Source organism: Lithobates pipiens, unplaced genomic scaffold (genome assembly GCF_037356315.1).
Source record: "Lithobates pipiens isolate NorthernLeopardFrog02 unplaced genomic scaffold, aLitPip1_a1.2 Scaffold_10, whole genome shotgun sequence".
NCBI classification, from domain to species: domain Eukaryota; kingdom Metazoa; phylum Chordata; class Amphibia; order Anura; family Ranidae; genus Lithobates; species Lithobates pipiens.
The window spans coordinates 118,677,759-118,693,460 of NW_027507686.1; the positions used below are offsets into that span (position 1 = coordinate 118,677,759).

General features: G+C 43.9%; 1 protein-coding gene across 1 annotated transcript in view; it reads right to left on the minus strand.

Moving 5' to 3' along the window:
• Positions 1–15,702, minus strand: part of PYGM (glycogen phosphorylase, muscle associated) — a 717,259-nt gene that overhangs the window by 645,933 nt on the left and 55,624 nt on the right. The window contains 1 exon segment of the mRNA XM_077457746.1: positions 14,745–14,846. Coding sequence (XP_077313872.1) covers positions 14,745–14,846 — 102 coding nt within the window.

Here is a 15,702-nt window from a genome sequence, read left to right on the forward strand (position 1 = left end):
AAACAAAAATAATAACAATAAAAAAACACCAAAACTCCTCAGCCCACCGATAAGCCCAAATAAATACCCACGTAATCCCGTAGTACCCATGCAAATCTTTATCGTCCACCAGATCCACTTACAATCAGAAATTTAGTAGTCGTATCAAACGCAAGAACATCTTGCTAAAATACTCCCTTCAATATAGGGCCTGAAATAAATATACAGTCCAATCAGACCACACCCCTTGTCATCCCAAAAAATAGCTGTACAACTTCAGCAAGTACCCAGGATGATTTTTTAGGATCACCCCCCAACTCAGTACCAGCAAAAGAAAGTATGTAGGAGAGGAGGAAGGGGGGGATGGGGTAGAGGAACACTCAAAAGAAAAAATACGGAAAGTATAAAGATTTTTAACCTATCTACCCATATATTATCAACCCCTTCATATTATTGAAAGACCTCAATAAATTTATCCGGGACTTGACAGTCAAAAGGTTTTACAATATTGAATCCTCCCTTAAGCCACCACCCCTGGAAGAAGACAATGGAACTACCAACCCTGATGTTGTTTGTGCAGATATTGATTCCTCCGCTAGCATGGACCTAGATGAACTTTTTATACAGAAAATCGGTTTGCAGATATGGAATTATATACTCAACATTGCCTAACCCCCCCCCCCCCCCCCCCCCCGATTTAACATACAAAATTCAAACCTAAGTCCATCTTTAATCCAGTACATAAAAAGGGCCCTTATTTACAAACATTTTACCAAGTCATGTATACTGATCTAATTGAAATGTGTAAATCAGTTCTAAAGAAGAAATCCAACTAGGGATGAGCCCCCCGGTTCGGTTCGCACCAGAACTTTCGAACGGACCCCAAATTCGAACGAACTTTAGAACCCCATTGAAGTCTATGGGACTCGAACGTTTGAAATTAAAAGTGCTAATTTTAACGGCTAATATGCAAGATACTGTCCTAAAAAGGGTTTGGGGACCTGGCTCCTGCCCCAGGGGACATGGGTCAATGCCTAAAATGTTTTAAAAATGGTGGGAGCACTGATTTTAATGACGATTAAAGTGAAAAAAAAAGTGAAATATTACTTTAAATATGGTGCCTGGGGGGTGTCTGTAGTATGCCTGTGAAGTGCCACGTGTTTCCCGTGTTTAGAACAGTCCCTGCACAAAATGACATTAAACGGAAATAACGCCATTTAAAACTGCTTGCGGTTTTAATGTTATATCTGGTTCCTGCAATATGGTTGAAAATCATTGAGAAAAATGGCATGGGTAGCCTTCCCTGCCCATTACCAGCCTATTTGGGTCTTTTACGCATATTAAGGGGAACCCTGTACCCATATTAAAAAAAGGAAATGCGTGTGGCCCCCAGGCCCTATATACTCAGAACAGCAGTATACAGGCGGTGCAAACAAGACAGGGACTGTGTAGGTTTGTTGTGTTAAGTTGAATCTGTTTGTAATTTTCAACTGGTACATTTTTAAAGTGTAGCTCCAGTCAAAAAAACTATTTTTAAGCTTTTTGGAAAACATAGGGAAGGGTTATCACCCCTGTATAATTTGTTTTGTCGTCCATCTTTTTTCATCTCACTTGCTGTTGTCTCCTTCCGTTTGCAAGTAGGAGATGTTTGTAAATTGGATGTTTGAAAGTAGGGGCCTGCCCTATATGCTCTGCAGAAATGGCGGAACAAGGTGTTGGTTTTGCCACAACATTGTAAGCCCTCAAAGTGACTCTTGGTGGGCGCTGGAGCGCCCTGCTGTGAATGATTATATCAAGAATTGTAATTACATGCCATTGTTGAACAGTGGTAGAAAAATTGACCTTTGGTGGTTGTGGTGCTGGTGCCACAACACTATAAGTCCTCACCGTTACTCTGGGTGGGCACAGGAAGGGGCCCTGCTGTGAAATATTATATCAAGAATTGTAATTACATGTCCCTGTTAAACAGGGGCAGAAAAATTTGGCCTTAGGCACTGCTGCTGGTGCCACCACACTGCAACCTCTCCCATATACTCTAGTTTTATTGCAGGAATTAGCCCTGCTGCAAAGCATTGCATCAAAAATTGTAATTAAATGCCCCTGTTAAACAGGGGCAGAAAAATTGGGCCTTAGGCACTGGTGCTGGTGCCACCACACTGCAACCTCTGCCATATACTCTAGTTTTATTGCAGGAATTAGCCCTGCTGCAAGGCATTGCATCAAAAATCGTAATTAAACGCCCCTGTTAAACAGGGGCAGAAAAATTGGGCCTTAGACACTGGTGCTGGTGCCACCACACGGCAACCTCTCCCATATACTCTACTTTTATTGCAGGAATTAGCCCTGCTGCAAAGCATTGCATCAAAAATTGTACTTAAACGCCCCTGTTAAACAGGGGCAGAAAAATTGGGCCTTAGGCACTGGTGCTGGTGCCACCACACTGCAACCTCTCCCATATACTCTTGTTTGATTGCAGGAATTAGCCCTGCTGCAAAGCATTGCATCAAAAATTGTACTTAAACGCCCCTGTTAAACAGGGGCAGAAAAATTTGGCTGATGGCATCAACCAGAACCAGAAATGTTCTTCCAACATATCAGCGGAGGAGGAAGAGGATAGACAATCAACATAACAGGACAGTCACTCAGCATCAGCATAGGCAGTCTTGAAGGGATGTGATATTTCAAAAAAAATTATTCTGTTACATCAGCTTCAGGTGCTTGGTAGCTGTGGGTGATCCAAGACTGATTCATCTTGATGAAGGTCAGTCGATCAACTGATTCGGCGGACAGGCGCACCCTGTGATCGGTAACAAAGCCACCAGCAGCACTGAAGGTGCGTTCCGAAAGAACGCTGGATGCAGGACAGGCCAGTAGCTCAATTGCATACTGTGCAAGCTCTGGCCAGTGATCCATCCTCAAGACCCAGTAAGCCAGAGGATTTTCGGTGGGAAAGGTGTCCAAGTCTGACCTTGCCCCTAGGTATTCCTGCACCATGTAAATCAGACGCTGGCGATGGGTGCTGGAACTGATCATACCTTGGGGCTGTGGACTAAAAAATTGTCTGAAAGCATCAGTCAGACGGCCACCTTCTCCACCGCTCCTTCTGACCGATGCCTCAGCAACAAGTTGTCTAGGACCAGGAGTTTGTAACCTCCCAGTCTCTGGGAACGCGTTGCACAGACCTTTCTGCAAGGCCTCCCGGAGATGTCTCATCCTCTGCTCCCTCTGCGATGGCAAGATAAGGTCGGCAACCTTACCCTTGTACCGTGGATCAAGGAGAGTGGCCAGCCACTAATGGTCCCTCTCCTTGATCCGAAGAATACGAGGATCCTTCCGCAGGCTTTGCAGGATTAGGGAGGCCATGCAGCGTAGGTTAGCTGAGGCATTCGGTCCGGAGTCCTCTGGGTCACTAAGGACAACATGATCCGCAGCTACCTCCTCCCAGCCACGTACAAGTCCACGTGTTTCTTGGGACTGTAAATCATCCCTACAAGACTGCTGCTGCTGCTGATGCTGAGTGCCAGCCTCCACCTCCATGCTGACACAATCATCCTCCTCCTCCTCATCCTCTTCCTGTGTGATGGGTGGCACAGCAGGAACACTGTCTGGATAAAGGGGGCCTTGAGAGGCAAGGAAGTCCTCCTCTTCCTGCCTCTGTTCTGCCTCAAGTGCCCTGTCCATTATTCCACGCAGCGTATGCTCCAAGAGGTGGACAAGAGGTACAGTGTCACTGATGCATGCACTGTCACTGCTCACCATCCTTGTGGCCTCCTCAAACAGTGACAGGACAGTGCATGCATCCCTGATCATGCCCCACTGGCGTGGTGAGAAAAAACCGAGCTCCCCTGACCCTGTCCTGGTGCCGTAGTCGCACAGGTACTCATTGATGGCCCTCTGCTGCGTGTGCAGCCGATGCAGCATGGCCAACGTTGAGTTCCATCTGGTGGGCATGTCACATATAAGGCGGTTCTTGGGCAGGTTCAACTCCTTTTGGAGCTCAGCCAGCCGAGCACAGGCATTAAATGATCGGCGGAAATGCACACAGACTTTCCTGGCCTGCTTCAGGACATCCTGTAAGCCGGGGTACCTGCCCAAGAACCGCTGCACCACCAGGTTAAGGACGTGAGCTACACAGGGCACATGGGTCAGTTGTCCCTGTCGGAGGGCAGAGAGGAGGTTGGTGCCATTGTCACAAACCACCATTCCTGGCTTAAGCTGGCGTGGCGTCAACCACCTCTCGGCCTGCCCCTGCAGAGCTGACAAAACATCCGCCCCAGTGTGGCTCCTGTCCCCCAAACAAACCAGCGCAAGCACGGCATGGCATCGTTTTGCCTGCGTACTTGCGTAGCCCCTGGAACGCCTACGAAGCACCGCTGGTTCTGAGGACAGAGCACTGGAAGAGGCCATGGAGGAAGAAGAAGAGGAGGGGGTGGAGGAGAGAGGTGTGTCACAACCAATAGTAGCATTTTGGAGGCGTGGTGGCGGAACAACCTCCAACACTACTGCACCTTGTCCTGCATCCTTCCCAGCTGCCAGAAGAGTGACCCAATGGGCCGTGAAAGACAGGTAACGTCCCTGTCCATGCCTGCTGGACCATGAGTCAGCGGTAATATGCACCTTACCGCTGACCGCCCTGTCCAGCGAGGCAAGGACATTGCCTTCCACATGCCAGTAGAGAGCCGGAATCGCCTTCCGGGGTTGGAGATGCCAGCTGATGAGGAGCAAGGAGAGGTCTGCTTTGTTCTTTGTTGTGGGTCTTTGAGGTACGCTTGCCAACGAGCTGCATGGCAGGTCAACATATGTCTGGTCAAGCATGTGGTGCCCAAGCGGCTGATGTTTTGGCCACGCGAGATACGCTTGAGACATATGTTGCAAATAGCAGCGGTGCGATCTGATGCACTCGTCTCAAAAAAGGCCCACACCAAAGAACTTTTAGAATAACGCGCAGAGGCAGCGCCCTGCACAGGCGGAGCTCTACGGTGTGATTCAGTCGGTGTGCTGCCCCTAAGCTGGCCCCCGGAGGGCATCCTGCCTCGTTGGACATGTGCCTCCTCCTCCTCCTCCTCCTCCTCCTCCTCCTCCTCTCTCCTTCCAGGCACCCACGTGGAGTCAGTGCCCTCATCATCCCCTCCCTCTTCATTGCTGTAGCAAACCTGGCAGTATGCTGCAGCTTGTGGAACATGACTGCCAGATTGCTGTCCTTCTTGAGCATCCCCTCTCTCTGCGCTCACGCTACTGCCTTCCTCTAGCTGAGTGTCATAATCAGAGCCCACAAAACACTGGGCATCCTCCTGGAGCATGTACCCAACACTGTGCTCAAAGAGTTCAGGAGACTCCTCAGGAGGACGTGGTGGGTCTAGGGAAGGAGTCACTGATGATGACATTGAGAGGAGGGAAGACGATGCGTTGGCAGCTGCTTTGCTAGTACCCTGAGACTGGGTGAGAGAGGATGAGGAGGATGAAGAGGGCTTGGTCATCCACTCTACCAAGTCGCTGGCATGTTGCGGCTCAACATGTCCAGTTGCCGAAAAGAAGGACAAGCGTGTCCCATGGCCACGTGCTGATGACAATGCACCGCGTCCACGACCAGCACTGTTGTCTCTAGACACAGAGCCTGCTTGCCCTCTTTTATCGGCTCACGCCTGTCTGCCTCTCCTTGCTGGCCTTCCAGACATGGTAATGGCCTGAAGGGAGTTGGGTAAAAAAGCAGTTGGGTAGTGTATATTGTGCTAGAGGCACACAACACCCACTAACTCCTGCAGATGCCTTTATTATAGAACACCAGAGATAAAGGGGTATATACAGATGTATACTGTGCTGTGCTGGAGGCACACACAACTTCCAATAACTCCTGCAGATGGCAAGTGGGCTCAAATAGAGAAGAGCTATGTAGGTGGATATAGCGGTATGTACTGGGTACAGAGCACGCAGACAGCACGCACAAGCTCCTAACACTACTGACTGCAAGCTCTATTATAAAAGATAGATCACTAGCTATATAGGTGAGGTGAATATAGCGGTGTATACTGCGGTCAGGGCACGCAGACAACAACCACTACACAACAGCAAGATCAAAAATCGGCCGAAAAAGATCGGTGTGTACTGTGTTGAAGGTACACAGAACACCCACTGCTTCAGATGCCAACACACTACACAAGGCCGCCGCGCTGGCGGACTTATATAGTGTGGGGCGTGCACTACACAGCCTGAGCTATGATTGGCCACAGGCATCCTGCCTGTGGCCAATCATGGCTCTCCTCTCTGCTGGTGCTGCGATTGGCCAAGCATGCGGGGTCACAGTGCATGCTTGGCCAATCATGAGCCAGCAATGCACTGCGCCATCGCAGTGCATTGTGGGCCGTGAGCGCCACACGAATTTGGCGCGAACGGACCAAAATGTTCGGACTTCGCCGAACGGACGAACAGCCGATGTTCGAGTCGAACGTATGTTCGACTCGAACACGAAGCTCATCCCTAAATCCAACCTCTCTAAAGCAGAACAAAAAGCACTTGATGAGCTAACCAATAATCATAACATTGTCATAAAGGCAGCAGACAAGGGGGGTGGCATTATAATCCAGAATTATTCAGACTACACAGCAGAATCGCTTAGATTGTTATCCAATACCAACACCTACTGCAAACTTACTCACAATCCATTATCAAAATTCACCATGGAAGCAAGAAAATTGGCTAACAGAGCCTTTGAAGAAAATATCATTTCTAAAGCAGAACTGTCATTTCTTGTCAAGGGTTTCCGAAAAAAAACCTACTTCTATCATCTGCCAAAAATCCCCAAAAAAGGACCAGTTCAATCCACCAGGCCGTTCCATAGTAGCGGCTATGGAGAGTATTACCAGTGGTTTTTCCATGTATATAGACCGTTTTCTCCAACCCCTTGCTCAAAACCTCCCATCATACATCAAAGATAGCACACGTGTACTGGATATGCTCTCCTTCTACACCTGGGAACCGACTTAACATTGGGTTTCCTTGGACGTCATGTTCCTATATACTTCCATTCCCCACGCTATAGGCCTTAGAGCAGTAGAACATTTCCTCTCTGAAGATCCCCTTATCAAACCCAGACAGGCACAGTTCATCCTGGAGGCCACACAATTCTGCTTAGAACATAATTATTTTGAGTTCAATCACAATTTTTATTTACAATCCCAGGGTACCGTTATGGGCTACCAATATTGCCCCAAGTTATGCAAACTTGACTATGGGCTATTGGGAACTACAGTATATCTCACATAATAACCCCTTTGCAGCCCAAATTATCTTCTCTGGACGCTACATCGATGATATCGTAATGATCTGGGATGGCCCTGAAGAAAGTGTAGAGTCCTTTGTAGAACATTGCAACTGCAACTCTCTAGGGTTATCCTTTACTTACAGTGCCTTGCGAAAGTATTTGGCCCCCTTGAACTTTTCAACCTTTTGCCACATTTCAGGCTTCAAACATAAAGATATAACATTTAAATTTTTTGTGAAGAATCACCAACAAGTGGGACACAATTGTGAAGTGGAACGAAATCTATTGGATAATTTAAACTTTTTTAGCAAATAAAAAACTGAAAAGTGGTGCGTGCAAAATTATTCGGCCCCTTTATTTTCAGTGCAGCAAACTCACTCCAGAAGTTCAGTGAGGATCTCTGAATGATCCAATGTTGTCCTAAATGACTGATGGTGATAAATAGAATCCACCTGTGTGTAATCAAGTCTCTGTATAAATGTACCTGCTCTGTGATAGTCTCAGGGTTCTGCTGAAAGCGCAGAGAGCATCCTGAAGACCAAAGAACACACCAGGCAGGTCCATAATACTGTTGTGGAGAAGTTTAAAGCTGGATTTGGATACAAAAAGATTTCCCAAGCTTTAAACATCCCAAGGAGCACTGTGCAAGCGATCATTTTGAAATGGAAGGAGTATCAGATCACTGCAAATCTACCAAGACCTGGCCGTCCCTCTAAACTTTCAGCTCAGACAAGGAGAAGACTGATCAGAGATGCAGCCAAGAGGCCCATGATCACTCTGGATGAACTGCAGAGAACTACAGCTGAGGTGGGAGAGTCTGTCCATAGGACAACAATACACTGCACAAATCTGGCCTTTATGGAAGAGTGGCAAGAAGAAAGCCATTTCTCAAAGATATTCATAAAAAGTCTCGTCTAAAGTTTGCCACAAGCCACCTAGGAGACACACCAAACACGTGGAAGAAGGTGCTCTGGTCAGATAAAACCAAAATCGAACTTTTTGCCCACAATGCAAAACGATATGTTTGGCGTAAAAGCAACACAGCTCATCACCCTCAACACACCATCCCCACTGTCAAACATGGTGGTGGCAGCATCATGGTTTGGGCCTGCTTTTCTTCAGCAGGGACAGGGAAGATGGTTAAAATTGAGGGGAAGATGAATGCAGCCAAATACAAGACCATTCTGGATGAAAACCTGTTGGAGTCTGCAAAAGACCTGAAACTGGGACGGAGATTTATCTTCCAACAAGACAATGATCCCAAACATACAGCAAAATCTACAAAGGAATGGTTCACAAATAAACGTATCCAGGTGTTAGAATGGCCAAGTCAAAGTCCAGACCTGAATCCAATCGAGAATCTGTGGAAGGAGCTGAAAACTGCTGTTCACAAACGCTCTCCATCCAACCTCACTGAGCTCGAGCTGTTTTTGCAAGGAAGAATGGGCAAGAATTTCAGTCTCTCGATGTGCAAAACTGATAGAGACATACCCCAAGCGACTTGCAGCTGTAATCGCAGCAAAAGGTGGCTCTACAAAGTATTAACGCAAGGGGGCCGAATAATTTTGCACGCCCCACTTTTCATTTTTTTATTAGTTAAAAAAGTTTCAAAAATCCAATAGATTTCGTTCCACTTCACAATTGTGTCCCACTTGTTGGTGATTCTTCACAAAAAATTAAAATGCTATATCTTTATGTTTGAAGCCTGAAATGTGGCAAAAGGTTGAAAAGTTCAAGGGGGCCGAATACTTTCGCAAGGCACTGTATGTTAAAGACTCAACAAAATTAGCCTTTTTAGACTTAGAACTTTTTCATAGCGATTCCCAAATACATGCCACAAATTTTGTCAAAGACAATCGCTGGAAACTCCTATATCCACGACCAAAGCTGTCATCATCAAGAACATACCCAGGAGTCAATTTTACAGAATCCGGCAAAACTGTACTAAAGATGAAGACTACCACACCCAGGGTAAACTTCTCTCAGAAAAATTCCAGGATAAAGGATATCCACCAAATCTGGTTCAAGAAGCCTTCCTTCAACAAGTGAGAAAACCTTTACTAAAGGCAAAGACATTAGAGGATCTGCAACCAACACGATTCACAACCTAGTTCCATAATTGTCATAAAAAATGGAGAATATCATAGCCAAACATTGGTGCATCCTGCTTAGAGAACCTTTTTTAGGTTATTCCCTCACTCAACAACCTAAGGTATCCTATCGCAAAGCAAAAAATATAAAGAGTAAAATAGCACCTAGCAGAATTCAAAATGTTTCATCCGCTCCGGTTTCACACATTCCCCTAATTCCGTTAGTGGGAATGTATCGATGTGGGAAAAAAATGATGTATTACCTGTAAATTTGTTGATCATGGTCAGAAAAACTTTACCATTAAAGGTAAAACATATAATATCAAATCACGGACAATATAAGATTAGTTACAAATGTTATTCAAGATGCCAATATTAACTCCAAATCAGTTCTCCTACTTAGTCTGGACATTAACAAAGCTTTCGACAGCGTATCATGGAACTTTCTAGATATAATTTTAGATAAATACGGTTTTAAAGGGGAATTTACACATGCATTCCATGCACTATACCATAACCCATCCACCAGAATTAGACTACCAGGTTGTAATTCAGATTTTTTTAATGTTGGGAGAGGAACTCGGCAAGGCTGTCCCCTTTCCCCATTACTTTTCGCATTAGCGATAGAACCCCTAGCAACAGCTATTCTACTAAACCCTGACATTAAAGGCTATACTACAAATGACAACACATATAAATTAAGTATGTATGCAGATGACATGATCCTCTTTCTTACACAACCAAATATTTCTCTACCGAACCTGCTTCAAACACCTAACACCTTTGCGTCTCTATCAGGGCTAACGGTAAACGTTTCCAAGTCTGTAGGTATGCCGATTAATATCCCGCCATCTCAATTAGATACCCTACGCTCCACGTTCAATTTTTTCTGGTCACTAGAATCACTCCCCTACCTGGGCATCTTCCTCACCCCCAACATCAATGATTTATATTCCAAAAATTATATACCTTTAATTAATAAAATAAGAGCTACCCTCAAAATGTGGAAATCATTTAAAATTTCATTCTTAGGCAGAATCACGGCAGTTAAAATGACCATTCTACCAAAAATTTTATATCTATTTAGAGCACTACCAATCAGACTAAATAAAATAATGATTTCAAGACTCCAGACAATTATTAATAAATATGTATGGTTGGACTCCCACCCACGCCTACCCAGACTGGTATTATATAAACCACAGAGAAACGGAGGAATAGGCCTTCCAGACTTTTGGTTTTATTATCTGTCTGCAAGATGGGCGCAAATGGCCCAATGGCATATTTACAACTCTAAGATACCATGGGTCAGATTTGAACGAGAGTCTATCAAACCACTATCTATCTCTGGTATTCTCTGGGGCAACAAAATCCCAATAAACACTATTGATGCTCTCAACCAAATAGTCGCACACTCTTATCGATTATGGACTTTACACAATAAAAAATTCAATCTTATTTCTAGATCTCCCCCTCACGCTTCCTTTGTAGGAGATCCAAGATCCCCACAGAACAACAATGATATGGTGGACTTGTCATGGTGGATCAACCATAATTTGACCTCCCTTAAGAACTTTATAGAAAATAACAATTTCTCCTCATTTGCATCTCTTAAATCAAAACATCAGATCCCAAATACAGAATTTTGTGGATATCTGCAGATTAGACACTTCTTCAATACATATTTCCAAACAACAAATCCCCCTCCCCCCTCGTTTTTTGAAAATATCTGCCTTAAAACACCAAGGAATCCCAGACTCATCTCAGAAATATATCATAACCTTCTCAATCACACTGAAATGACCAAACTCCCATACATGATCAAATGGGAACAGGAAACCAATCTCTTGCTCTCTTCCCACGACTGGGACATTTGTATTAGCAATCTACACAAATGCACGAGATCAATCACAGTCAAGGAGACCGCACTAAAATTATTTACCAGATGGTACTATACCCCAGTAAAATTACACTCAATATACCCCACAACACCTCGTACATGCTTCAGAGGCTGTAATTCCCCGGGCTCATTCTCACATATCTTCTGGGATTGTTCCAAAATTACATACATATGGAAACAGTTAGAAAACTTTGCCTCAGTGATCTCAAATAAAAACATAAAACTAACCCTACAGAATTGCCTCCTATATGCCCCTATCCCCTCTCTTTCCACTTACAATATGAGATTGATTCATACAATATGTGTCGCAATTCAATGGCTAATTGCTTTTCATTGGAAATCGCATTCAGTCCCCTTGGATCACCTTAAAATCAGAATTAATAATATTAATCTGATGGAAAAGATATTCCATATCACACAGAATTCCACACATTTATATAGTAAGAAATGGGATCCCTGGTTTAACCACTCTACCTCCTTTTTTAATACTCCCTGAAATTGGGTCTCCTATACATGATTGTCTACGGTTTACTGCACTATTATGGTTCTAGCCCATCACCTTACCAAATGAAAACACAAACTATTGCAATATATATGCACTGTATCTTGTACAAAATTTTGTATCTATGGTGATTTTCTATGTTTGTCTTGATATACATTGCATTTATTATATTATATCTATGCTTACTCTCTGTACTTTCTCTATGTTCCAAATAAAAATCGTTTGTAAACAAAAAACATATAATATCAAAGAATTTCACAATTGTTCCAGTGAGTAAGTAGTGTACTGCCTAACCTGCCCATGTGGTCTTTTTTACATGGGTAGGACCATACGCACTCTACGTGAACGTTTTGGGGAACATAGGTGTTTCATAGAGAAAGGTTGGGACAAACATAGTGTACCCCTTCATTTTTTAAAGGAACATCAAAAATCCACTAAGGGCCTTAGAGTCTGGATTATAGAGGCCATTTCCAGAGGTCTTCCTGCCGCAGAACGTTTTAAATGCTTATGTCAGCAAGAAACCTACTGGATATATTCTTTGGGCACTCTCTTGCCAGGGGGGCTTAATGAAGAAATAGAGACACATTCTTTTTTTTATAATTATAGTTCCACCGTGCTGAACTGCCATATCAAAATATCTTTCTTTTAAAATATTTTTTTTTTAGCAGTGCATGTTCCATGTGTTTTGTATTTATTTTTTTATTTTTTATTTTTAGCAGTGCATGTTCCAATGTTTTTTTTTTTTTATTAAACTCAAACATTTTATCTGGTTTTCAAAAAAAGTTTTTTTACATTTTTTTTTATTCTAGTATGAATTCACATTCATTTTGTATTAAATAAAAGATTTTTGATCCTCATTCCCCTTTTTCTTTCACTTTTTTAAAAAATGCGGGTCTGCTGGCTGTTATGGTTCCACAGCCGCAGACTTCCCGCCCACATTCCCAGCTGGAGTTCCTGCACTTGTATTTAAGTTGCTCTCCTCCTGAGAGCAAACAGGCCAGTAAAAGGAGCTGTGAGCCACGAGCACTTTTAGCCTGTACGTTCTATACTCTGTGTCTGGATGCTTGCTGAGCATTAGTGACGTCACTTCCTCCGCCGCGTTCCAGGGTGGTTAGTGTGGAGCTTCCCACACCATGTACAACAGGGACTAGCTGCTAAAACAACAGGACTAACATCCTTACAGCAAAAGGACTGCTAGCAGAGCCTGCACCCTATCACCAACACACATTTTTTAACCTTTGATGGACATCACCAGTTTATGAACCTGCAAACCAGTAAGTTAAAAAAAAAACCTTCCTGTCTTTTTTGCTTGTATACTGAGGTTATGGACACCCTCTGAGGATGGCTGCCTTCTCACCTGCAAATAAATAGTGACTGATTTTAATGAGCCATTTAAACTTATATTGCACCATCCTAATAAGACATTACAAAAAATGGAGCGCCGGAATCCCTTCCTTTCTTTAATAGTGCAATCAGCAAAGCTAATACTCCCTGCTTTTTGGAGATCTCTAGCTCTGACTTCAGCAGGTAAATTGTCAAACCTCTGCAGAGATACCACTGCTTCTACACAGAAAGCAAGGACACTTCTCTGCATAATGCTAGCTTTTCCATGCTTTCTAACGTATTCCCCTGTAGAAGTTTCCAAGATTAAAAATCACCCATGAAGCCAGGCCCTGAGAATAAGGCAAGGCATGCAGTATTTACTTGTAGAGCTCTCCTAGTTAGGCTGCTAGGTAAATTTAGCTTTTGCGCTCCAATGTAGTGAGTGGAACAGTAATTGATTGTGTTGGTCTGTTCAGGGTTTCCCGAGCTGAGTGTTTTATTACTGCCACCTGCCTCTGAAAAAGGTTTCCAGTGCATAGGATCATAATATTCAAATGATAAGTTGAATACTTATCACCTCCCAGCCAATTCCTGCAAGGAGGCATCCAGAAATTGGCTAGGGAGCTGATACATGTGCAGGAGGCCTGAACAGTATTCTTTACCACAAGAGGTCCAGTTTTCTTGGGGAGTTGCTGGCCCTGGGAGATATTAACCAGAAATACAAGAAACTAAATTCTGGGCCTCAGCAGCTACTGGGCTGAGGGCCTGGAGAAGATTGCCTAAGGCAATTAAATTTAATAGGGGACACTGCACTGACGTCCTGGGTTTGTAGAAGGATCATTTTATCTCTCTCTGAGGGTCTACCTGTGGATGCTTGTTGGCGAGCAGCTCCTGGGACACTGTGAGTAAAGACCTTGATGTGGGCTATTAGTTGTGCAAGTGTTAAAAGGGAACTATGCGCCAGAAGCTTCTACTCTATATGGGCTGGGACTCCTACTACAGGGTCCTAAATGTACTAGTCACTTCCAATTTCCTCCAGGAAAGGTGACTATAGAGAAGAATAGTGAGATGGTTGTCCTCCTAATATTGCTATTGATCATTTTGGAGAATCCTGTGACCCTTAGCCCCTCTTTTGTTACAGTTTTCAGCAATAAATACTAAAAAACATATCCCCTAGACTGAGCCTGAATTGATGGGTGTGCGTGAGAGAGAGAGAGAGATTTTATATTATATTATATATATCAATGGCGTTGCTAGGGGGTGGTTTTTGGGGCTATAGCCCTGAATCTGGGGCCCAAAGCCCAGAGTCTCTGCAGGGGTCCCCAAGGGGAGGGGAGGCTCTCTGGGGACCCTGATGCAAGGGGGGGCTCTCTGGGGACCCTGATTCAAGGGGGGGGGCTCTTTGGGGACCCTGATGCAAGGGGGGGGCTCTCTGGGGAACTTGATGCAAGGGGGGGCTCTCTGGGGACCCTGATGCAAGGGGGGGCTCTCTGGGGACCCTGATGCAAGGGGGAGGCTCTCTGGGTACCCTGATGCAAGGGGGAGGCTCTCTGCCTGCAGTTCTGCTTTCATGTCATAAAAGATACAAAAATATTAACTAGAATCAGATACACATTTTTGTCTGTATAATTCACTCTTATGTTTAATTCATGTCAAATTATATTAATGTATGTTTAGTATAAAAATAAGTACCTGATAAGTAGCCTCATCACAGGCATTTTCAAGACCCAGATTTACCATGGTATTCTGGAGCGTTCGACCCATGTAAAACTCCAGAGAGAGGTAATAAATTCTCTGTAATTAGAAGAAATGTAATTACTTGAGGCATACATTTGTCTAAACATGCATTTGTATTTATTAGCAAAATAAAGTTGATCCATATCGTTGAGTATCTGTTTAGAAATTCTTTTAGGCCTTATGTACACTACAGCTGCCAAACTGAAGTTTAGGAGCCGTTGGGCAATTTTTTCAGCAGCACCGGACTCTCCTCTATGTTATCTTATTTGTACATGTCATTTTGAGTGGTTTAGGAGCAGTTGAGGTAACAGGCATTTTTTTAAAGCAGAAAAATAGCTTTCAGGACTGTAGTTAACTGGCATTTCAAACGCCAAATGCTTGTAATCGCATGCAACTGAGGTAAACCATGTTTATGAGCGTTTGCATTTATAAGTGTTTTAAAGGGGAAAACATTTCTGATCATTTTAAACAATATAAAATATAAAATGTTGAAAAAACTAATTTCCCCACATTCTGTTCCCTGAATCAATAGGATGAGTCCAGTAGTGGCAGACACTGGTCCTATCACACAATTTTCTATATCTTTGGAGTTTCAGCAACATCAGGAGCATTTCCTCACACATGCTCATTATGGGATTTATAATGAAAACACAAAAAATAAGACAGCTATCTACAATCATACTGCTTTCTCTGCTGCTGTTCTGTCCTCTCTCACAGAATGGCTGAAATGGTTAATAATTTACTTGTTTTTCGTGCATTGTGGGCATTTGGTAGGGTCTCCTGAGGTTATCTTTAACCACTTGCCGCCCGCCCTATAACAAAATGACAAAGTGGTTTAAAAATCCTGACCAGACTCCATATGACGTGATCGCGGTGATCGTTGTTGCGGGGTGTCAGTCTGACACCCTGCAAC